This window comes from Knufia obscura, assembly GCF_036327395.1.
Source record: "Knufia obscura strain CCFEE 5817 isolate CBS 148926 chromosome Unknown scaffold_7, whole genome shotgun sequence".
NCBI lineage: Eukaryota > Fungi > Ascomycota > Eurotiomycetes > Chaetothyriales > Trichomeriaceae > Knufia > Knufia obscura.
The window spans coordinates 1,000,177-1,022,954 of NW_027042693.1; the positions used below are offsets into that span (position 1 = coordinate 1,000,177).

Below are 22,778 nucleotides of genomic sequence, written 5' to 3' on the forward strand. Positions count from 1 at the left end.
GGAAAGGCATGCAAATATTCTTCAGCTCCTCTTTTGTGAAGCTATGCGTCCTGATACCGACCTATGCTATGCGGTGTATGATACAACAAAAGTACAAAGTGCCTGCCTTACTACTAACTAATCGTAACTCGTCTTGGACTCCTCGAGAATTCCGTATCCGCAAAGACAGCTGCTATCGGCCATTCTCTATCACCAATCAGTCCTTGTCCTCGCGGGTCCATCTTATGTCAGCCGCGTCAAAACGTTCGTGACAGTCCATGGATAACATCTCCATCGTTGTCTCGATATCCGCGTAAGGGTCTGACCGGGCTCTACCTAAGTCCCTTTCCATCCGTACTAGGACAGCACTGACCCTTCGCGCCGCAGGTATCTTCACAGTCCATCATGCAGCCCGGCCCAGCAATATGACCATCAGCACTTAACAAACTGCCTGCTTTTGACGATATGCCGCCAACTACTGTGCTTGAGCCATTGACAGCCGTTGTGTTATCGTTCGAAGAATTCGAGCCAGCTTCTTGATCATCTGACAGGAGATCTCGGTCGCCTGGTGCAGAACGTAGAAATTCGGGTTGGATAGTGGATGAATGGATGCCGTAGCCGTGGAGACAAGCGCGGATCTCGCGTGCGAGTTTCATGTATGATGCGCTTCCTGCTCCTTTCACGTCGAGATCGACTTTGACGTGTAAAGATGCGACGAGCTTAGTATCGGATAACTGCCACACATGCAAGTGGTGTGCTTCCACAACTCGCGGTAAGTCTTCGATATCGGCTCTGATTTCGTCAATGGACAGACCCATTGGTACGGCTTGTAGCAATATTCTCGATGCGGCCTTGCAGAGTGGGATTGCAGACGTGAGGATGATTGCTGTGATGACAAGAGAGATGGCAGGGTCGAAGTAGAAACGACCAGGAAAGGTGGTCAACCAGATGATGAGGGCGGTTGCTATAACGCCTATGTTGCCGAGCGCGTCGCCTAGGACGTGGAGGAAGACACCACGCATGTTGAGGTCCCCGTGGCTGTGACCATGACCGCCAGATTGCTTACCGCCGGAACCAGATTCTGCATCTTTAGGTTGATTGTGTATGTGGTTGTGGTGGGCATCTGCAATTGCGACGCTAGTAGCGCCGTAACCATGCTTGTGGCCATTTGTTTGGTTCTTTTGGACATGGTCGTGCGAATGACCATCTTCGTTGTTGTCTTCGGAGACTGCTTCTTCTTCAAGTGGTTCGTCTTGGTATCGTGCTGCTTGAATGATGTCGTGGCGGAAAGAGGCTGGGTGTATGTGGATATTGTCTACTGAGCCGAAGCCTGACGTTCTTCTTCTGTGTCTGTTCGAATGCTCCGCGCTCTTCCTAGGAGTTGCGGGGTTCGAGGCAATTGTAGTGTTGTCCTCATCAGCGCTGGAGAAACGAGCTGTTGATATGGGACTCTGCTTCTGTCTCATCAATGGAGATTGCTCTGTCGCATGTGAATGATCGTGCTCTTGCTCGTGGGAGTGTCCATCTGCGTGCGCATGACCTGCTTCCTCGTCGCCGTGACCATGAGCTTCACCCGGTCCATGGCTATGCCCGACATCGTGAAAGAGCACAAGACCGATGATATTTGAAGCCAGGCCCAGACAACCAACAATTAAGACAAGCTTGGGATTCGTGACGTTTGGCTTCTCGACAAATCGCTGAAGTGCTTCGAGGAAGATAGTAACACAAAGCGCGACAAGGAAGACACCGTTGACGAGTGCGCCTAGTGTTTCTGCTCGTTGCCAACCATAGGTATACATCTTCGTGCTGCCAGATTGCGCCACTCTGACGGCCCATAATCCAACACATAATGACAGTACATCGTTCAGCATATGAAAGGCATCGGCAACCAGTGCCAGAGAATGTACGGTGTAGCCTGTAGAAGAACCTGTTAGTACCTGTGCTACCTCTCCTCTCAACTGTGCGACGTACCGACTATTAGCTCAAGTAGAAAGAAAGCACTGTCGATGGCGAGGAGGATGCATATCCTCTGCTCTTTCGTTAAGCCCATTGTGTGCTTCCCGAGCTTTTGCTTCCGTCGTCTGTTGGGGTAGGAGCAGCACTGCTGCAGGGTAATCTGTGAGGTTGCAAAGCTGGGGTGATGTATTCGTGTCGGCTTCAGGTGTGCATGCTCAGGCACTTGAGGTAAATCCGCTGAGGTATCGGCGGGTGTAGTTGCGGCCTTTTCTGAATGTCGGTGACTACTAGAGAATGTTGTGTGATTACTAAAGCTTTGCGTAGAAATGAAAAGAGAAGAGTGTTATGGAGGCAAATTACCTTGGACTTTGCGAAGAGTTGGAGTTTGTCCTCCATTGTACCAGAACTGACGATTGCTCTTGCTGCGCTTTCGTGCTTGCTCCGCTCTTGCCTCCACCAACGATGCCGGCGAACCTTTTCCAAAAATGATGCGGCGGCTTCATAGTCACGTGACCAGAGTTAGGGCTTCGTATCTTTGCAGTACTAGTCACGATCAAGCTTCACAGGTTTGTCGTTCTTCTCCTTCCACCCTTTCTTTGCTCTCTGTTCATCAGAGCTGTCGAACTCACTCCGTCTGCCTCCGAGGTTTTCTTCTGACTTACCTCTCCGGTGTTTCGCCGATATGTGGTCGCTCATATAGTCTTCGAGCTGACGATCCTGCGAGATTGTTTCTCGCTTATCGGAACGTGTGCATGAAGGGCGTTGTAAACAAGCACACTGTATACAGCATGCTTTATAGGGTCGATTTTGTTGGACCACCTTGACGGCCTACCCGATATCACTGTTACCTACTGTATGACCAGTACGAGGACCTTTATTACAGTTCGGCAATTTTCACGCTTCACCAGCAAACCATTAACCTCGCAACACCGCACGAGGCGGGAGTGCGTGGCCAGCCCGACGGAAGCTCGAAGTCCAGAATTGATCACCAAAGACTGATTCGTGCGACCGCAAACAATTTGTCAAAACATAGTACAGATCTTGCTTATGAAGGTGTGAAGTCGCTATATCATAGGTCGCGTTCATCTCTCCAAAGAAGCTCGCTTCTACTTCTATTGCCTACTTGCTTTTGCATTATAGGGTCTTTTTGGGCAGCACTTGCCTCAACTAGGTGCACAATGTGTTCGAAGGAAGGCTCCATGTACGTGGACCTGGGTCTGGGAAGTACGCCCATCCCTCCTTCCCAATCCTGCCGCTCGTTCTTTCTGGAGTTTGTCGGTCTTAGTCAGGCTTGTTCGGACTCCCTTCCCGCCTGATCAAGTGTCTTCCCTCACGATCGAAACATCTGCGTGCCACAACAAATAGCCTATGAGCATGCAGGATCATACAGAAAAGCAGAAGCTTGGGCCGTCTGAAACCATTTCTTCGGCACTTGCGAATATTAAGGCATTATGGAGCACACACGTGGCGGTCGATTTCTTCAGTGACGAAGGAACTTTGACCGACCATCTGGGTAAGCCGCAATGGCTGCCTCGACTTTCGAGCTAACGCGAATAGCCAATGACAGGACGTGGCACAACTGGCTCGCACTGTCCAACGCTACATCGTGGATGGGCATCGTCGTTGCTCAAATGTCGAAGATCTCAAAAGTCGTCCGGCCCGATCATTATCACATGCTGCGATACAAGGCCTGTATCTGTCAAGCAGTATCCATCATTATTCTTATCATTGGAACGTACCGGTTCTTTCGAGAGCAAAGTGCCATTAACGATAGAGGTAACAGAGCTTCGCAGTGGTCGTTGCTTGCAGTTGGATTGCTCATCCTCATCGTGAGTTCTATACTAGGTAGGAGGCGACCGTTGTGCTAACAATTTGAAGCTTGCTTGTAGCTTTTTCGTCATGTTGATCATAGCGGATACGGACATCATATCATGAAATGGCTCTACGAAATACTCTGGATTGTGTTTGCGCGATGCATCATGTGCGTTGTAGCAGATAATCCTCCTCATGATCAGTGAATGGAAGGTAAACTTCCCGAGAATGAGTTTAGTGAAATTGGATAGTATACTCTGTTTTCCACATCGCACACGATCTGTACAGAAAGGCTACAATTCCGGAGTTGAAGCAAAGTCATTTGACACACCCACTCGTGACATTGTGGTCATGACTAACGAAGTCCTTCTCTGTCTATTGTCTAATTATTGTGCTAGATACGAGGTCTCCAGGTCCTCGCAGCCCAACATGAAGCTCCTCGCCAACACGCCATGGTCCGTACACTCCAAGCTTACCATTGATCATATGGTATGAGCCAATGAGATGCAACAGTTTTGGCTGACCAGCATCATCTCCATCATGTCTAACAATGTCATACCAGACATGATCGACAAGCTTCTGGACCACTACTGTACCTTCGCTCGGCAGTAATGCTTTCACAGCCTGCGACTCGAGCAATTTCAGCCACTCTTCTTGCGACAGACCTTTACCCATCTGTATGCCTGTTCCGAAGCCGTCCCGGACAGCTTTGACGATGTATTTGCCTCTCAATTTCTCGTCTGACTTGGATAGCTTGAGTATCTGTTGCATCTCATTTGACCCCGCCAGTATAGTATGTGCTATACCATTCTCAAGAGCTTGCCGCTCATCAGCTGTTAAAACCCCTCGCTCGACGAGGTCCGGTAGCTCTTGCTCAATGATACCAAGCAAGCGCTTGTCGTGTGTGATGAAAACGGTCCGTAAATCGCTGACACAACATGTAGCGATCTTCTGCAAAACAGCTGGGTCAAGCTGAGCATACTCGTCCTGAAACAGCTCTAGCGAGCACTGTTCAATTGGCCGGGGGCCGCCATTACCACCGTTCGTCTCGGTCTGAGCTTCGTTCACTTGCGGTTCAGCACAGTACTTCAACGTATCGTCTTCGAGCCTTAGTTCCGAAGGCTTGATCTTGATAGCCTCCTGGCCAGTCCGCCGCTTCCATTCGCACAAAAGGGGGTCTTGGTCCGGGCCTTTCCATTTCTCGCAAATGTGAAACAACGGTTTCGTGCTGTTGAAAGAGTCAAAAATCACTTTCTTGGTCAACTAGAACTGAGTTAGTAGGCGTGCTCCCAATGCCAAAACCCGTGCATACCTCGAAGTCATTCGGAAACTTATACTTGCACTGCTCGCCCGCAACTGTCCGACTACCACGCTCATGCAGTCCGATTGGCCAGAACCCGTTGTATGGAAACCTAGCATTTATCTCACAAACCTTTGCACTTTCGAGTTCCTCTTGGTTTCTCTCAATAAGATAATCACTCCGCCACATGCCATACTTGTCTGCGAACTTCGGGACAGCTTCACGACCAGGACCATTCATCCAGCGTAGGAGGTCCTCTTCGTGCTTCTCAAGTGGCATGCGAGCTGGGAAATCTGCCTTCGTGTCGTCGAACCAACGATCGATGATATCAATAATGGCCTTATCGAGTGATTCATGCAGTTGCTTGACGCGGTCGGCAAACTGATGGGAGACACATATATTGAACGGTGAAAGGCGGTCTCGAATGTACTCCGGCAGAAGTCCTTCATTTTTGTTTGTAAGAGCTCTACGAAAAGTAGCAAGCTGTTCTTGAAGTTGTTCTAAGCTCAGGTCAGTCGCTCGTACAGGGCCACCCTTTTCAGCGCTGAGGGCTATTGAGATCTGCTGAATCTCGTTCGACTGCTTCATGATGGGCATGCGAGACCGAACAGATTCACGTCAGGCAGCTGGGAGAGTTGGAAGGACATGCTCGAGCACTGACGTTTAGGCATCCCAAATGACCAAAGAAGGATCAATCGCGAGTTTGCCATTAATGACCAAACGCTTGTTGATCCGCTTCTATCGAAGCTTTGGTCCTTTGGGGTGCGCCTAACAGCTGACAATTGGCGCCAGCGATACAACACGGCACTTTCTTCATGTGATTACATGGGAATGTGAGCATGAAGCGGAGCCTTCATTCACCACGTCAAAGTCGAGGAATAGTCGCTCATATAGCCCTCTGCCGGCTGAGTTTCCCTTTACAGAACCACATATTCCGACACTCGAACTGACCAGCCAGACTTGCCGTCCTACTTACCTCTCCGTGATGGTGTACAAGAATTATCGCGAAGCTACGCTCACTGCGGGTCTTCGCATTTGGGATCCAAAAATGACTGCTTCGAACTGCATCGCTAACAAGAATCTTTTCGTTCCGTGACCATGTCAGGTGGATCGGTCCGGGATCGCATCGCAGCGCTGCAGGGTAGTGATCAGGGGCATAATGGCGGCTCTCCAACAGCGCGACGAGGCCACAAGCTAACCCTAAAGACTGACGAACATATCAAAGAGGAGTTTCTACGACGAGGCGACGGTGGCTGGTCCAAAAATGTCGACATTGGCCAACAACAGCCATTCATGGCGCCACCATCTATGCCGTTCATCAAAGTCACCTCGGAAACACCGACCGTGCCCAAGCCAGAGAAAGCGCTCCCGGGCAAGCTGCCGAAGAACGTTCCAGGATCTTTCGAGCCAATCGATGAAGGTCAAGAACCTAGGGCTTCAGGTCCTCCTTTGGCAGAGCAAAGGCTGAGCGAGAAAGAAAAGGTAGAGTCTGAGGAGAAAGATGTCCCAATCTCGAAGTACGAGAGCTTACTCGACGAGGCGGACGATGATCGCCCACCCGCCAAAGCCAGGGACCGGAGTCGTAGCCGTGCAGCACCACGAAAAGCTTATGTAGAGGACCATGAGGAGATCCAGGAAGCGGCAGAAGGTGTGAGTCCACGTGAGAAAGTCATCTTCGATCCTGTTGCATGGAATGGACACGATGAGGAAGAACCGCATAGCAGACCAAAGCACCGGCGCCGGAAGTCTTATCAGCGCGAACGTAGCGAGCGTCATACCGCTGTGGACGATGCATCCGAGGACCAACATCGTGCTCGCAGTCGGTCGTCTAGACCTCGCTCAGAACATCACAGGCATTCTCATAATGGTGGCGAAGTACATCAAGAACAACGTCGACCGAAGCATTCCTCTCGATCACGCTCCAGACACGAGGACTACACCAACGCGCCCCACAGCCCACCACATACATCACCTAAGAACGCTCACCGCTCAAGTCATACTCTCTGGCCCTCCTTCTCCCAATCGGAAAGGCGCAGCATGAGCGATATCCTCGACACAGCTAGCATTCGACCACGCTCCAGCCACAGTAAAACACGGTCTGACATCTCAACCACAAGCACTCACACAGAGCTTTCTCCGAAGAAACTTGAATTTGCAGCGTACATGGCAGGCAAGAAGCTCGACCACACTGCGAGTGCACCACTCAAGCCGCTACCAAAGCCAATGGGCTATGTGAGGTCCCGAAGCTCGACAGGGGAGTACTCAGAATATTACACGCGAGAGAGGAGGCTACTGCGCAAGCCGAGCGAGGATGAAATAATCGAACATATCGGTTATGACCGAGGGCGGAAAGAGCGGCGTTCAAGTGGGCACGTCAAAGGTGAGGCTGCGCCGTGGCAGGTCAAGATCATGCAAGGAATAGCACGGATGTAACGAGACACGAAACAGCGAGGCCCGAGGCTGTTCTGGCCATAACCAATGAATCGCTTTTCGATGGGTTAGGCACAGTAAGGAGAGCAAATGGCTCCAAACTATTTCATCACACTAGGGGCGATGCATATTGTTTAGAAAGCCCGTATTCGTGTTACGGCTGAGCTGGAAACGGTCGCCAATGACAAACTGCAAGGTTCCGTACAACTTAGTATCGTGCGATGACCGCGCGTGAAGCAACCTCCATATTCCCTCGATTCAATGTAGAATTAAGGAACCTTGTTACTGGACATCAGAGGCATGAGATAAGAAACAGTAAAAATGTATCATTCTGTGGGCAAATATGTGATGTTCATCGCTCGCTTCGGTCATTCATAGAGACGTTGGCACACCATGCTGGTTACTGCCAGATGCTCTAAGATCCCCTCAGTCGAATCCCTACTGCTTTCTGTCGCCAGCAACAGCATTGTTGTAGCTAGGCAACCCCTCCGTCTCGTTCGAAGAACCTGCAGCGTGGTTCTCCTGTCTGTTCCGTCTTCGTTCCCGTCGCTCGACCTCTCTTGCAACGGCTTTCGCCAACTTCCGTCTCTCCTCCCTCTCCCTCTGCTTCTGTGCATCCTTCTGGTTTCCACTCCAGGCCTTCTTGAGCTCCTTGCGGAATTTCTGGCGTGGAGTCAGGAGCATGTCGGCTCGCTCTTCGACCTTCTGTTTGTGGTAGTCTGCTTCATCTTCGGTATCGAGGAAGTCGTCTTCTTCTTCCTCAGTAGGTGCCAAGGGCTCAGCTTCGATGTTTGCTTGGGATGCTTGCTTCTTTTTCCAAACTCGGGTGCGGGAGGCGGCGATGCAGGCTGTTACGCTAAAGACCACGCCGAAGGGGAAAAGGATGAAGAAGCAGAGGAAGAGGATTGGGAGGATGATGTCTTCGTCCATGGTTGTCGTGTGATTGGATGATAGGGAGGTCAACTGAAGATGATCGAACGGTCTCCGGTTTGTGCGAGACAAAGGTTTCTTAAGCAAGAGGAAGGCACGAGACAGGGGGAAGAGAGAGGGGGAAGGAGTGACGTGGTTCGCCACTGTGGCGCAGCAGGAAAGGGAAGGAAGGTACGCCTCGGTTGCGCCTGCAGGAGATCACGAGATACCACAGTACGAGTGTTCCTTTTACGTGCCTCAGCTTTACCTACCTTGATGCTGCTCATTCGGTTGTGTCTGTGTGTCATGGCCGCTGAAATATGCTGCTTTAGCCAAGAACTCATGTTTATGTGCTGACAGTTTTTATTGCTGTCCGCTGGCTCGGAAGCCGCGGGCAATTTCTCCGCCGCACGTGCTTGTCTGCAGTCAATTCAGTCTCGCGTTGTCCGTAGCCAATCATAGCTCTCGGTAGCACGATCTGGATGAAGTCGTACTCAAAGCATGCTGCTGCTGTGTGAACCACGACGAGCACCACCATGACATTCATTCTGTGTTGACAGATCATGTGTCGTTCCCCGCAGTACTGTTTGCGCATGCACCTGAAAGCGGGCTACCTTGAACGAATCTCCTTCACCACGATCGCTACTCTACACCACGGACCATGAATAATACTAATCTACGAACTCCAAACATGGCAGACCTGCTGGCGGGTCTTGCCAGCAACGAAGAGGCGACACGGAAGATGGCGGCCTTCAAGCTGCAGACAATGACCAACGATCCTTCTTTTGCTGAGCATTTCTGCGCGCAGGGTGGGCTTGCACGACTGCGAGATGTCATACTGGAGTCCTCGGGCAATACTCTTGCATATAGCTTGGCCAGCTTCGCCCGGCTGCTCGAGCTTGACCAAGGATGGGATGGTGTTAGCAGTAAGGTCGTGCAAAAGGTGTGAGAATAGACCCTCACATATGGCGCACAGACGACTGATTCAAGAGCATAGGCCGTTGAACTGGTCGTCTGTCAACCACTAGTCAACATTCTGAGGGGGGCTATGGCCGTGCTCGTTTCGATTGTCTCTAGACCACACAACGAAGAACGGGTATCTTCATCGAGCGAGTACATCGGTGGTTTCAAGGCGCTGAAGCCGGCTATCAGTCACTATCCGCAATTTCTCGAGATGCTCGTCAGTAGACTCTCCTCCGCAGATCACGCCCTCTGCGCCAATGCGCTGCAGCTGATCAATGCTCTCATGCGCGATGCTATCACGGTGGACGATGAAGCAGAATGGCCGAAGTTCATTAAGAGAATACAGGACCTGGGTGTGATAAAAGCAGTTTATGTTCTTATTCAAAGCTCGGCACTGCAAGATCTGGCACACCCTCTGCTGGAATTTCAACAGCTTACAAAGATACTCTTGAGTCGGTGGCGGGATGTCCCTGTCGACATAGCAAAGCCAGAGCATCGAAGGACTATCAAAGCAATACACTTGTCGAGCAATCCACCCGAAAAAGAGCATTTGCAGTCGACGAAAGACTCAACAAGACCGAAGCACGACCCGAACAAGTGGCGGAGATTGGGTTTCACGGTCGAGAACCCTGAACCTGATTTTGAGGACATGGGCTTCCTGGGCATGATGGATCTGTCAGACTATGTTCGGAAACATCAAGAAGAGTTCCAGAACATACTTGCTGAGCAAGAAATGCTATCAAGGGAAAGACGATGTCCCTTAGCAAGAGCGAGCTTGGTTGTGACTGCAATTCTATTCGAGCACTTCGAGGTTGACAAGCTTGAGGAGCATGAAGAGAGAGCTTATTTGGTTCTCGAGAGTCGCGCAAACTACGAGGAAGTTTTCAGACCGCTATTGCTACATTGGAGCCGGCTTCACGTTGCTGCTTTGCATGCTTTCCTGCGCTTGTGGAAAGAGACAGGTGCTGAAGCTGATGACTTTCACAAGATCATGGAGCTGGTAAGAATCTTGGTTGAGAGTGTCGTTGGCAGTGCCGAAAGGACTAGAAGTATTGAGTCAATCGAGCAAGAGTTAGCAAGCTACGAATGCAAACGGCTGAGGGAGCTACAAATGGAGCTTCTTGATCTAGCATATGACGATTTGTGGAGTCGACATCTGCGAGGCACGAGGGATGAATTGCAAAGTGAAGCACTACAGTTCGTCAAAGAGCAAAGGATACGGTGTTTGTTGCAAGGCGCATGGTTTCCGCATATTCACAGGACGGCTCACGATCAGGAGATCGGTGGTCCGGTACAAGCACAAGATCTTGAAGAGCAAGTTATACATGGCTACCGCTACATTCAGCTTGCCGAAGACAGGAAGGTTCTGCACTGGGCCGACTTCGAAGAGATATGGGACATGCCACCGCAGATGAACACATTGCAAAGCACGTTGCCACTATCGTCGGTATCCTCAGTCGTCTCGAACATAACCGCAAATCAAGAACGAAAAAGCTCAACCGATACTGAGCGCTACACAACCACGAAAATCACGATACACGGCTATGAACCAAGATCACGCCTCACCTCATCGAAAGGCAAAGGTCACAGAAAACAAGAATCCAAAGCATCGTCACGAGCAAACCAGAAAGAGGTTGTGCTTCTGACATTTCAGCCGCAGAGCCATGTCATTGCTAGTGAGTGGTTAGACGGCCTGTTAATGTTGCTTGATCAACAGCCAATTACAGCTGAGACCAACAAGATAGTGAAGATGATTGGAGAGATGGGGCTTAAAGTGAGGTTGCTGAACGTTAGGGGAAATGACGAGGAGGGCATTATCGAGGGGATCGATGGGATCGATGCGCCTGAGGTGCCGACTCGCGAGGGTTTGGATGAGGATTACTTTTATGAGATTTGAGCTGAGAGTCGGAGGACGAGCTTGCTTTGAAGATACGATGATACCCAAATAGCGTTGCTTGAACGACCGTGGCTTGAGCGCTTCTTTCCCTTCTTGCCTCGCCCGCACGTTCTGACGTGAGGTCCGCATGGACCCCCGTCTACTGTCCGCTTTTTCAATACCTGCAGTCGTGACACTCCACTGCAAACCATACCAATACCGCCGTCAACCGTCGGTGACAGGACTGACAGTCCACTAAGCAGTCACCTACCAAACTATGATTTAGTCGGACTAGGGGCCCCTTGGTCTTGTTACCAACTGGTGCCGTCTTGTGCTTCTGTCCTGTTGTCAGCGCAATGCTACCCTGCACGAACCGCTGTTCTGATGCTATGCCTGTGTCAAGACGAATTCCACGTCTACAACTTCAAGTTCGGGAGCCTAGGAGGATTCATCAGAGAGCGCGAGAAATTAGTGCCAAGTGGTGCCAGGACCGTGAAACCTTATCCACGGCGACCCCCTCTTAAGCCTATCAACATGGAGCGAACCCCCACTTACGCCGAGCACCAAGACACTATCGTGCTTGTCGACGCAAACCGGCATCAAGCACCTTGTCGTTTCTTACCACCCACGTGCTACCGTTTTTGATACCAAGAACTCTTTCGTGGATCATTGGCTCTTTCGATGGTGAGGTGCTCTGCCGTTCATGCAGCCAACGAAAGAAGCGTTCGAGCTGTGCCCCGCTTGATGTATCTCATGCAGCAAGGACGACCATGGCCTCGGTTCTCTTCTCGCTCTTTTCCCTGGCCAAACACAATTCAAGCTGCTATCATTTCCTTAACAAGTTAAATCTTCGCCTGGGCCTACGTACCTATCTGTAGGATTATTGTTCTTCCTTGAAGCTGCTTGAACTCTTTCATATTGATAACACAGGCTTTGTTCTGCTATCATTTCTACAAGCCTGTCGAACAGCACCGCATTCGCAGAGAGCGGCTGCAAACATGGATCATAAGGACGAGAAAGAGGTCGCCATGTCGGGAAACCACGATGTTGAACGACACAGCGACGAGAAGCACGATGCAAGACGACGAAGCACCATCGCCGGTGTCCTACATGGTGGTGACGATAAAGCCATAGAAGGCCAGATGTTCTCTATGCATGACATTGACCCGGCTCTCGATGCGAAAATGCGACTTGTCAACCAAGCCATCAACCAGATCGGCTGGACCAACTTCCACCTCAAGCTGTTCTGCCTGAATGGCTTTGGTTATATGGCAGACAGCTTGATTCTCGTCATACAGTCTGTGATTGCTGGCCAAGCTGCGGCAGAATTCCAACCCTCTTTCGCCAATGGTCTAACCTTCGCTTCATATGCTGGTATGCTGGTTGGGGCTTTGTTCTGGGTAGGTTTGACAACTTCCTCAACTACGACCCTTCTGATTCAAACAGGGCGGCAGTGCAGATATCATCGGTCGAAAGTAAGTAAATTGACTAGGCATATTTCCCTCACATCCTTTCGCTGGCCATATCGTTCTAACTTTTGTGCTCAACACTAGAATCGCTTTCAACTGCTCTCTCTTCATCAGCGCTATCTTTGCTATCGTCGCCGCGGGGTCTCCCAACTGGATTGTTCTTGGGCTGTTTGTAGCACTCGCGGCGTTTGGAGCCGGAGGTACTTTTCATGGGATCTGTGCCCCGCATAACCTGTCTTCTAACAGTGAAATAGGCAATCTCGTCCTTGATACAACAGTCTTTCTGGAATATTTGCCAGCAGATAAGCAATGGTTGGTAACGTCGCTTGCGGCTTGGTATGTGCTCTGCGAGAAGCATCTGTACCGGTACTGATCACGGCCAGGTGGGGTCTTGCGCCTCTGTTTCCAGCGGCTTTTGCTTGGCCATTATTCTCAGATCCTAGATTTGCCTGCGATACCGAACTTCCTGAGTTGTGCACTAGAGCCAACAACATGGGCTGGCGATACATCTGGATTGGCAACGGCGGACTGATCCTTCTCATGAGTATTGCTCGAATCACAGTTGTCCGACTCAAAGAGACTCCGAAGTACCTGCTTGGAGAAGGTAAGGACGAGGCAGTCGTTGAAAACCTTCAAGGCATTGCAAAAAGGTACAACAGACCATGTGATTTGACTCTCGAGCAATTGCAAGCTTGTGGGACGATCATCTCCGCACATCGAAAGGGTCTCGGTGAGACTTGGATTCACATTCGGGGTCTTTTCGTCACGAAGAAGCTTGCGTTGTCAACATCTCTGATCTGGCTTTCGTGGACGTTGATCGGACTCGCTTACCCGCTGTTCTACGTTTTCCTCCCACAGTACCTAGCAAGTCGCGGTGCGGAGACTGGAGCAGGATCACAAGCAGAAATTTGGCGAGACTACTTCATCAGCAACACCATCGGTATCTTCGGTCCTGTTTTGGCTGGTTGGATGTGTACCACTAGACTCGGACGAAGGTAAGTTAGTTGGCGCCGAGAACATCTAAGCATGCTAACGCGTATTAGATATACCATGGTCGTGGGCGCCCTCGTCACCATGGCGTTCTTCTTCGCCTACACCGCTGTTCGGACACACGCCGCTAACCTAGGCTTCACCTGCGCCATTTACTTCACCGTAAATGTGTACTACGGCACACTTTATGCGTATACGCCAGAGGTGAGCACAAGCAGAAGCTAGAATGGTGGATCAGTGTACTGTACAAGGATGCTGACTCATGCCAGGTTCTGCCTTCCGCACACAGAGCGACCGGTAACGGAATTGCTATCGCCTGCAATCGTGTCATGGGTCTTGTTTCGGCTGCGGTGGCCACGAGTGCGAATACTGCAACCGCTGCGCCGATCTACATTTGTGCTGTCCTGTACATTGTCATGGTATGTCGACCCTCAAACCCGTTTGGCTAATCAACTAATCCTTGCAGGCGATTGTGGCTGCTATTATGCCATTCGAGCCATATGGGAAGTCTGCCATGTGAGACTGTCAAGGAGGGTCCTACTATCTGCAAGATGTGGCTGGATCCGCCCAGAAGCACCTTTCGAGGGATCTATTGTGATCCGGATTAGGGACGAGAGCAACTGGATAGCCCAGACGCGGCCATAAGCCCAAGATGCCCAGAAGCGGTCTACACAAACAAAAGCCCATCAGCACCATTGTCCATGTTCGTTCGTTTCGCGCTGCCTCAATAGAAGCTCGATAAGGCCTCAATAGAGCTCTTATCGAGCAGAAGATCATGGTAAGGCATTCCAAGCTACATGCTGACGTCCACAGGTCAGACCCGACATGGCGGAACCGGCTCATCGGCGAGCAACCACAGTTGCTACAACCCGAAGGGTCACGCTGTGGAGCGTCGCGAGGTACAGCACGAGCTGTCGCGCCCGGAAGCCCGGGCTACAATGGCTCGCAAGTCTGGCGTTTGTTGACTTGAAGGACGGTTGACAACAATCAAATCCTAGAGGCTCAACGCGAGCACCTCGTAACGCTGAGCTTGCACAAATCTGCGGGCAAGATCCGGTCAGAATCGCTCATTTTGAGTTTCCAGGATGTGCCGGTTACAGTAGGCCCTAGGGCTCTGCTCGAGAGAGTATCGATGCGGGGCTCCTTATGGCTGTACAGTGCGAAGAATAAGGCATTGACTGGGAAGCACAACTGAGACGCAGAAGGGCAATCTGCTAGCGAACAACGTTGAGGTGCTAGTAGCGCTTTTCGATGCTTGCAAGATGGCGACACCGCGCGTGAATAGTTGCTGTTGACCATCAATTCAAACTTGGCTCTAGTTACTCTACAGTCCTGAGTACTATTCGTGCTCACCTCAATTTCTGTACACCAAAGAAATAATTCCCGAATTTCTCGCTTCTATTCACGAATTTCCAACCCACAAGGGGTAGATATAGACATCCCTCGACCTTGACTGTACCGTAGACATCCTCTTCACCTCTTGCCCGCGCCTCACGATTCTCCTTTGTGAACCAGCCCTTCAGCTCAGAGGGATTGATATATTTATCCCAATCGTGCGTGCCCCGTGGCACTACGCCGATCGGCCAGGGCGCCTCCGCTATCACTTTTGTGGTGAGGTATGAGACGGGGTGTCGAGCGATTGTGCTGCCGATGAGCCAACCGCCGGGTTTGAGGTGGTTGAGGGCCTGCCGGAGGAAGGTGGAGGGTTTGTCGATGTGTTCTATTACTTCGAAGAGGGTGACGAAGTCGAATCCATCTCTTGCTTCGGTGTGTGAACTCAGGTCTTCGATGGCGCAGTTGACGTAGTTTAGTCTTCCTTTTTGTGAAAGCAGAGGATCGCCACGTTGATGCTCCTTTGCGACCTTGATCACCTCGGGTGTCGGGTCTATCGCGGTCACAGATGCCGTACCAGGCAGTCTGGCGGCGGATGAGGCGAAGATTCCGCCGCCGCAGCCGATGTCTAGGTATGTGTACTTGGCTCTTTCCGATTCGCCTGCATCTACTGTCCCCTCGGCTGATGTGAATTGACAGGATCGAATGAAATCGTGGCGGAGGGGGTTCATGAGGTGGAGGAGCCGTGATGGACCGTGGGGATCCCACCATGATGACGCGAGATTCGTGAAGTGTGTTACTTCCAAGGCGCTCACGGAGGAGTTATTGCCACTCGGGCCTGTGGTATTGTGGAGGGAGGAAGTGGTCGAGTAGAGACGGGTAGTCGAGGTGTGAACCACCGACTGTACTGCTCTACCTGATGTCTGTCTTGGCCATATCTGTCGGAGCGGGAGCACTGCCGTTCGTAGTGCTCGAGACATACGACTTGATTCGAAGAGTGTGGCCAGATATCGAACGGGGAAGGCGCTTTATCCTCGTATCAGAGCATGGCGTACTGCTCTACAGCGTTGAGCAAAGGATCTTGGCAGTACTGCAGAATAGTTCTTTCTGTATGGGTTGAGGAACTTTTGGGGAAAGAGTCGTTGCTTGCCGGAGCTCGGCGCCTGCCTTGGCACGCTTGGCCCTTCGTTCTTGCTTTCTCCTATTGGCTGCAGCAAGATCTTGTGGAACCTTTGGTTTTGGAAAGCTTCACTCTTTCGTATGATCACGAGACACTCGGCTTGCTGAACTTCCTCATCATGACTGTCGACTTTCGCGATGCTTCTGTCCCCATGATAGTCGGGCTTGTCGAAGCTTGGCGAAGCGTGCCGACTGGAGACTTGGTCTCGGCATGACTACCACAACGTGCTCTTCGGCCATAGGTGGCATTCCTCCTCACTGAGCCAAGACAACATGATAACGAGGCGTGCCCGGAACGCATTCTCAAGTGCTTGGCTTCTTCGTCTATGGACGGGGCGTTGGTCTTGGCAGTGTTGCTTCCTGCAGCATGGTTGACTGTTGTATGCCATGATGACATTATAAGTATGGTGCGTGTTCCCTCTTCTTACGGGGATCCCGTAGACCCAAGCTCAAGTCAGGGTTTTGAAACAATACCTCTTTGTTGATTTCCATCAAGAAATCCTCTCCATACTCGTTATCACAATTCACCTTATCACTAAATCACGACAATCACTCTTGCCCACGTTGGTACAACTTACTGCATTTAGCCCATTATGGGAAATCAAGGCAAGGAAGAACAGAATTACTCACGGCAACCATACCTGCTATCCATCGACGACATTCTACAATACCTTCAATCCAACACTGAAAGTGGCCTTAGTTCAGCCAAAGTTCAGGAGTACGCTCAGAAGTATGGTGAGAACAAGCTCGAAGGTGATGGCGGAGTCGCTTGGTACAAGATCTTGTCTAAGCAGGCCACCAATGCTATGATCCTGGTTTTGGTTCTGGCAATGGCACTGTCTTATGGAGTTGAGGACTTCATCGAGGGTGGAGTCATCACAGCTGTCATCGTCCTCAACATCTCAATCGGTTTCTACCAAGAATTCCAAGCTGAGAAGAAGATGGACGCCCTTCGATCGCTATCTGCACCTTCAGCGGATGTCGTTCGGGATGGCAACCAAATGACGATCCCTTCGCGAGAAGTAGTTCCTGGTGACATAGTCTCAATCAAGACAGGGGATACAGTACCGGCAGATCTACGACTATTCGACGTCATGAACCTCGAATGCGACGAAGCTATTCTTACTGGCGAGGCTTTGCCTGTGGCAAAAGAGGTCGAAGCAGCTGAACGAGAAGACCTTGGTCTGGGTGACCGCCTCAACATTGCTTACTCGTCCTCCACTGTCACCAAAGGTCGAGGACGTGGCATTGTCGTCTACACTGGTATGTCCACAGCTATGGGTGGCATCGCCGAGTCCATGCAACGAAAGCGAAGAAAGCCAGGTCGGTCGATGTCGGCTAAAAAGTACGGTCCCATGCAGCCTGTCAAAGGTGGTGCCCTTCGTGTGTTCGATAAGGTTGGCAAATTCCTCGGCCTCACAGAAGGTACACCACTTCAGATCAAGCTCAGTAAGCTCGCTTATACACTGTTCGCTTGTGCTTTGCTGCTAGCTATCATTGTCTTTGGTGTCAACAAGTTCAATGTGACGAACGAGGTCGCCATCTACGCCATCTCCACCGGCATCGCTATCATCCCGGAATCACTGATTGCTGTTCTCACCATTACGATGGTAGTTGGCATGACGCAAATGAGGAAGAGGAAAGTTGTGGTCCGTCAACTTAGTGCTCTTGAGGCTCTGGGTGGAGTTACGAATATATGCTCTGACAAGACTGGCACTCTGACACAAGGCAAAATGGTTACCCGGAAGGTCTGGATTCCTGGGACCGGCGTATACAGCATCGAGAATTCGAACAACGCTTCAGATCCTATGGAGGGCACGATCACATTTGGGAAGTCTAAGACGCGAAAGGAGACAGAAGCAGAAAAGTTCGCTCGACAAGAAGAGCTTGACCAAAAGCGGTCAGCTGCCGGTATCTCTTTCGCCATACCAGAGGAGAAGATGAAGAGAGACGTGACGAAGACTGAACAGGCACCCATGTCGCAAGATGATGTTGTGAATATTACGGAGATCACACCCGAGCTACAAGTTTTCCTCGAGTCTGCAGCCCTATGTAATCTCGCAACAGTCCGGCAAGTGCAAGACGATGCCGGAGGTATGACATGGAAAACGACTGGTGATCCCACTGAGATTGCTCTACAAGTCTTCGCTCATCGCTTCAAGCAAGGCAAAGACGTGCTTGAAAAGGAACGTGGCTGGAAGCAGATGATGGAGTATCCGTTCGACAGCTCCATCAAGCGAATGTCTGTCGTCTACAAGACTCCGGAGCATGCCGAGCGCCTTATATTCACCAAAGGTGCTGTCGAGCGGATCATTGACCTTTGTACCAGCGTTGGCCACGGTGGCCACGAATCTGAGATGACCTCCGTAGTCAAAGAATCCATTCTTGACCAAATGAATATGCTCGCCGAACAGGGCCTCCGCGTGCTCGCCATTGCACGAAAATCTACCTCACAAGAAATCAAGGAACACTCTACCGTCGACCGCGCCGAGATTGAGAAGGACCTTTGCCTGCTTGGCTTGGCAGGTCTGTACGATCCACCACGACTAGAGACCAAGGGGGCTGTTCAAGCCTGCACAACAGCCGGTATTCAAGTCAGCATGCTGACCGGCGACCACCCATCTACAGCCGCTGCCATCGCTAGGGAAGTTGGCATTATCCCTAAGAACATGGCGTCTCTCCCGGCCGACGTTGCAGCAGCAATTGTGAAGCCAGCCACCGAGTTTGACAAAATGACAGATGCTGAGATTGACGCTCTTCCGACACTGCCTCTTGTCGTTGCAAGATGCTCACCCGAGACGAAGGTGCGCATGATTGAGGCTTTGCATCGGAGACGCAGGTACGCCGCTATGACTGGAGATGGTGTCAACGACTCACCATCGCTCAAACTAGCAGATGTCGGTATCGCTATGGGCCTCAACGGCTCCGACGTGGCTAAATCAGCTTCAGACATCGTTCTCGCCGACGACAATTTCGCAAGCATAGTCAACGCAGTCGAAGAGGGCCGAAGAATGTTCGACAACATCCAGAAATTTGTCCTCCACCTCCTCACATCCAACGTCGGCGAAGTCATCCTGCTTATCTGCGGTCTTGGCTTCCAAGATCCGTCCGGCTTTTCGGTTTTCCCTCTTTCCCCACTACAAATCCTGTGGATAAACATGCTAACATCTTCCTTTCCAGCCTTTGGGCTCGGCAAGGAGAAAGCATCACGCGATATCATGGAGCGCCCACCACACGATAACAGAAAGGGCGTCTTCACCTGGGAGCTCATTACCGATATGCTCGTCTATGGAACCGTCATGGGCGTCTGCTGCCTCGGTACCTTCAGCCTGATAGTTTGGGGTCCCGGAGAAGACGGGCTAGGAATCGACTGTAACAAGAGGCTCGGCGATACTTGCAACACCGTCTTCAGGGCTCGTGCTGCTGTTTTCGCCGAGCTAACGTGGATGATCCTAATCAGCGCGTGGGAGTTCAAGTCTATGCGCCGATCGCTGTTCAAGCTTGATCCATCATCTACCAAGCCAACGCAGTTCATCCACGATATCTGGGAGAATCAGTTCCTTTTTTGGTCTGTCATTATTGGCGGGTTGTCGGTGTTCCCGGCTGTGTATATCCCGGGTCTTAACACGACTGTTTTCAAGCATGCTGGCATTACATGGGAGTGGGCGGCGTCTATTATTTCGGTATTGGTCTTTGTGACTGGGATGGAGACGTGGAAATTTGTCAAGCGAGCCACAGGGTGGTTCAAGGAGGAAGAAACGGAGGGTATGAAAGCCAAGCGCGGCGTGCGAGGCCTGTCACTGCGACAAGGCTTCTTCACGCTCGCACGGTCGTTCACGAAGAGCAAGAGCGAGGCTAGAAGTGAGAATGACGAGAAGAGTAGGAACGTAAGCCCGAGGGCGGCTGAACCTGTTGTGCTAAGGCGTGTGAAGGAGGAGGTCTGATTGTTGAAATATGTGGTTGATATGTAGCAATGATAGATGCTCTAAATCTACTTGTCCCAAACTCGATATCTCGGAACATGTATGCTGCAGTGATCCTAACACAGCTGCTTGCACAGCCACTGACAATAGATTCATACAATATGCTATGCGAGGACAGACGAGCATGAGAGCATTTCCATCTTGATCACAGAACGAGGATGTGAAGCGTACATCTCCGGGTGCTGTAAGTGGCTGTTTCGGCCGGGGCATATGCACTGGCGCACATGAGCGCTTCCTCAGATCATTTCCGACCCGGACTTCTCCGCACTGCCCCCTTCACCTACTGGGCGCTATGCCTTCCAGCTACTTACACTGCAGAATCTATGCAATTTGGCCCTCTGCATACTGATTCACTATTGCAGCTTGCAACCAACTGTTTGTTCATGGGAGGGGATATGCTTATACCGCAACATCAACTGCGAAGCACATAGGCTATTGAGCTCGCATGACCACTGCACAGTTAGTGGGGGTTACACCGGGCAGACATATTTTATACCACTCAAGACCAAATCACCGTAGCACCAATCAGATGAACGCATCAACCACCTACTATACAGGCTACGACATGGCGTGAACACGAGCATTTGGTCGATCATGCGGACTGTGTCTCCGTCATTGGCGACCACATAGCCCTTGTCCGCCCGTCACCGAGCCCCGATCGTGGAAACACGTGGAATGTGTCTGAGCAGTCATTAGCTATACAGAGGGTACGTTCGTCCGGGGCATGGTGGGCCCCGTCCATTCATACTCGTCTCGAGCCCGTCATTGACAACCAACCATTGGTGTCTGCTGTTAGGGCAGTCTGAGGATACTCTGCTTGTCCGCAGTAATCAAGCTATCGAGGACGTCGAGCTGAGACATGACGATACTGTGGTCAAGCGATGATGACTACAGGAGCTATAGAATACGCATATCCCCTGGAGCAGAGGGGAAAACGTCGATGAATTTGTCAAACGGGCATCTGTCGCCAGGGAGAGCCTGAGAGCGGTGGTGACTTTGAGCGAAAGAAACGTTGGGATAGCGAGTACTAAGCGTGGGAAGTTGGAGGAATATGGCTTCATAGCTAGGCAGTCAAGCCGTTGTGAAAGGCGCGATCGCTGTCAGCTGCGTAGCGTTAGGTGGCAATAGCAGAGGTACCCCTGCTCACAGATGTAACACCGGAGGACGCATGTATGATGTTATAGTTCTGAGGACCGTCCTTCTTATGACATAGAGCGAATCTCAAGCTGTATGTCATATTACACATCCCGCATCCATGTGCGCATTAACTTCTAGAAAGGACTCATCACTACTCTGACACTATCTCTGCTGCATTCGTCTAGACTCGGGTACCCTCCGGTCCCATATTCGGACATCGCTTGCGTTGAATCAAAGCTCACTAACGCAAAGTGGTGATGCTATACGGGTTGTATACTTCCATACCTTGCTCTCTCCTACACCAACATAATGCAGGCCCAGCGAATTCTCTTTCAAATCCGTCTCGTGAGCCTTGCTGCCTTTGTACGATCGCCAAGCTTCTCCCCATAGCCGTGCAAAGCAGTCCTCCAGCTCAGCCTCTCCTTTGTCATCAGTCTCTTCATTGGGTTGTACTGGCTCCATGTTCGCCTGAACCTCCTTGGTCGTCTCAGCGCTAAGACGTATGTCCGCCATCTGAGTCACCGTGCCGTCCGGGGCGTCCACCTGCTCAATAATGCTGTTCTTGGCTTCGATCTTCTTTTGCTCCTCTACCGTAATTGCATGATCCTCAACCGGCAAAGACGGGTTAATCGACGGCTGGCGACCACCTCTCTCTTGCTTTGGCACACCCACATCGCCAAGCATGGTCTTCAGCGCTGTGATGTCGAACAAAGGCGTCTTCTTAGACCAACAATCCGGCACAATAAATCGGACATATCGAGATGCGCGAATCGTGCTCCACCTGCTGTCCAGCATGAGCGTCTCGCTATTGATTTCCATGGCAGCAGCAATTTCTCTTGCGTTTCCCATTGAGTAAGCTTGTGACAGTATTTCACCCTGACTCGAACGGCCCATATCTCTGGACATCCCACCGTCAGGATCAATCTGAAGCAAAGTGGTCCATGTGTGATCATCAAGGAGGCCATTCTCGAGGACCCTGTATTTATGGGCTGGTATGATCACTCGTCGACCGTAGTACGTACTCCCTTCGCGCGCACGCGTCTCGGATACAACGATTGAGCGGTCATAACCAACACGAAATGTAAATGAGCGGACTCCAATCGGTATGTGACCCTCAGTTGTGGGTATCTTTATGTTTGTCGTGTCGTGTAAGGACAGCGTTACACTTTTTGAGAATGATTTGTCCGGAGAGAATTGCAGGGACATATCGGAAAAGTAGTTGGCTGTTGCCCTGAAGCCACTCGCTTTGGGAGGCATGGTTCGGCCTTGGTGTCTAATTGCTGTTGTGGATAGGAAGACGTGGAGGAGCGAGTTGTACGCTTGAGAGGTTGGGGACCAATGTTACTTGGGGGGGACTTCGGGTTTCTGAATCGCATGTCAGCGGCTTCGAATGCATAGTGAAGGCTAAGATCAAACAAAACGGTGAAGGGCTTCAAGCCGGTCGACATGTGTAAGTCATTCGT

General features: G+C 51.1%; 9 protein-coding genes across 9 annotated transcripts; 4 read left to right on the plus strand and 5 right to left on the minus strand.

The window, feature by feature from the left end:
- Positions 1-311: 311 nt before the first annotated feature.
- On the minus strand, positions 312-2,029 carry ZRC1_1 (Zinc resistance conferring protein; the record flags this gene model as incomplete). Its single annotated transcript, XM_064874970.1, has 2 exons — positions 312-1,894; positions 1,951-2,029. The coding sequence occupies 2 exons, from the start codon at positions 2,027-2,029 to the stop codon at positions 312-314; spliced, it is 1,662 nt and encodes a 553-aa protein (XP_064729370.1).
- A 2,093-nt stretch (positions 2,030-4,122) lies between these two features.
- PMZ80_006559 (uncharacterized protein) lies at positions 4,123-5,635 on the minus strand (the record flags this gene model as incomplete). Its single annotated transcript, XM_064874971.1, has 2 exons — positions 4,123-5,010; positions 5,060-5,635. The coding sequence occupies 2 exons, from the start codon at positions 5,633-5,635 to the stop codon at positions 4,123-4,125; spliced, it is 1,464 nt and encodes a 487-aa protein (XP_064729371.1).
- A 510-nt stretch (positions 5,636-6,145) lies between these two features.
- Positions 6,146-7,480, plus strand: PMZ80_006560 (uncharacterized protein; the record flags this gene model as incomplete). Its single annotated transcript, XM_064874972.1, has 1 exon — positions 6,146-7,480. One exon carries the CDS (start codon positions 6,146-6,148, stop codon positions 7,478-7,480), a length of 1,335 nt encoding a protein of 444 aa, XP_064729372.1.
- Positions 7,481-7,915: 435 nt separating this feature from the next.
- On the minus strand, positions 7,916-8,407 carry PMZ80_006561 (uncharacterized protein; the record flags this gene model as incomplete). Its single annotated transcript, XM_064874973.1, has 1 exon — positions 7,916-8,407. One exon carries the CDS (start codon positions 8,405-8,407, stop codon positions 7,916-7,918), a length of 492 nt encoding a protein of 163 aa, XP_064729373.1.
- A 670-nt stretch (positions 8,408-9,077) lies between these two features.
- PMZ80_006562 (uncharacterized protein) lies at positions 9,078-11,246 on the plus strand (the record flags this gene model as incomplete). The annotated part of the gene is made up of 2 exons (XM_064874974.1): positions 9,078-9,329; positions 9,384-11,246. The coding sequence occupies 2 exons, from the start codon at positions 9,078-9,080 to the stop codon at positions 11,244-11,246; spliced, it is 2,115 nt and encodes a 704-aa protein (XP_064729374.1).
- Positions 11,247-12,223: 977 nt separating this feature from the next.
- FGR2 (Major Facilitator Superfamily) lies at positions 12,224-14,204 on the plus strand (the record flags this gene model as incomplete). The annotated part of the gene is made up of 6 exons (XM_064874975.1): positions 12,224-12,625; positions 12,672-12,700; positions 13,078-13,689; positions 13,738-13,888; positions 13,954-14,103; positions 14,151-14,204. 6 exons carry the CDS (start codon positions 12,224-12,226, stop codon positions 14,202-14,204), a joined length of 1,398 nt encoding a protein of 465 aa, XP_064729375.1.
- An 829-nt stretch (positions 14,205-15,033) lies between these two features.
- Positions 15,034-15,996, minus strand: COQ3 (Hexaprenyldihydroxybenzoate methyltransferase, mitochondrial; the record flags this gene model as incomplete). The annotated part of the gene is made up of 1 exon (XM_064874976.1): positions 15,034-15,996. The coding sequence occupies one exon, from the start codon at positions 15,994-15,996 to the stop codon at positions 15,034-15,036; it is 963 nt and encodes a 320-aa protein (XP_064729376.1).
- Positions 15,997-16,788: 792 nt separating this feature from the next.
- cta3 (potassium/sodium eff) lies at positions 16,789-20,139 on the plus strand (the record flags this gene model as incomplete). Its single annotated transcript, XM_064874977.1, has 1 exon — positions 16,789-20,139. The coding sequence occupies one exon, from the start codon at positions 16,789-16,791 to the stop codon at positions 20,137-20,139; it is 3,351 nt and encodes a 1,116-aa protein (XP_064729377.1).
- Positions 20,140-21,546: 1,407 nt separating this feature from the next.
- On the minus strand, positions 21,547-22,572 carry PMZ80_006566 (uncharacterized protein; the record flags this gene model as incomplete). Its single annotated transcript, XM_064874978.1, has 1 exon — positions 21,547-22,572. The coding sequence occupies one exon, from the start codon at positions 22,570-22,572 to the stop codon at positions 21,547-21,549; it is 1,026 nt and encodes a 341-aa protein (XP_064729378.1).
- Positions 22,573-22,778: the final 206 nt, after the last annotated feature.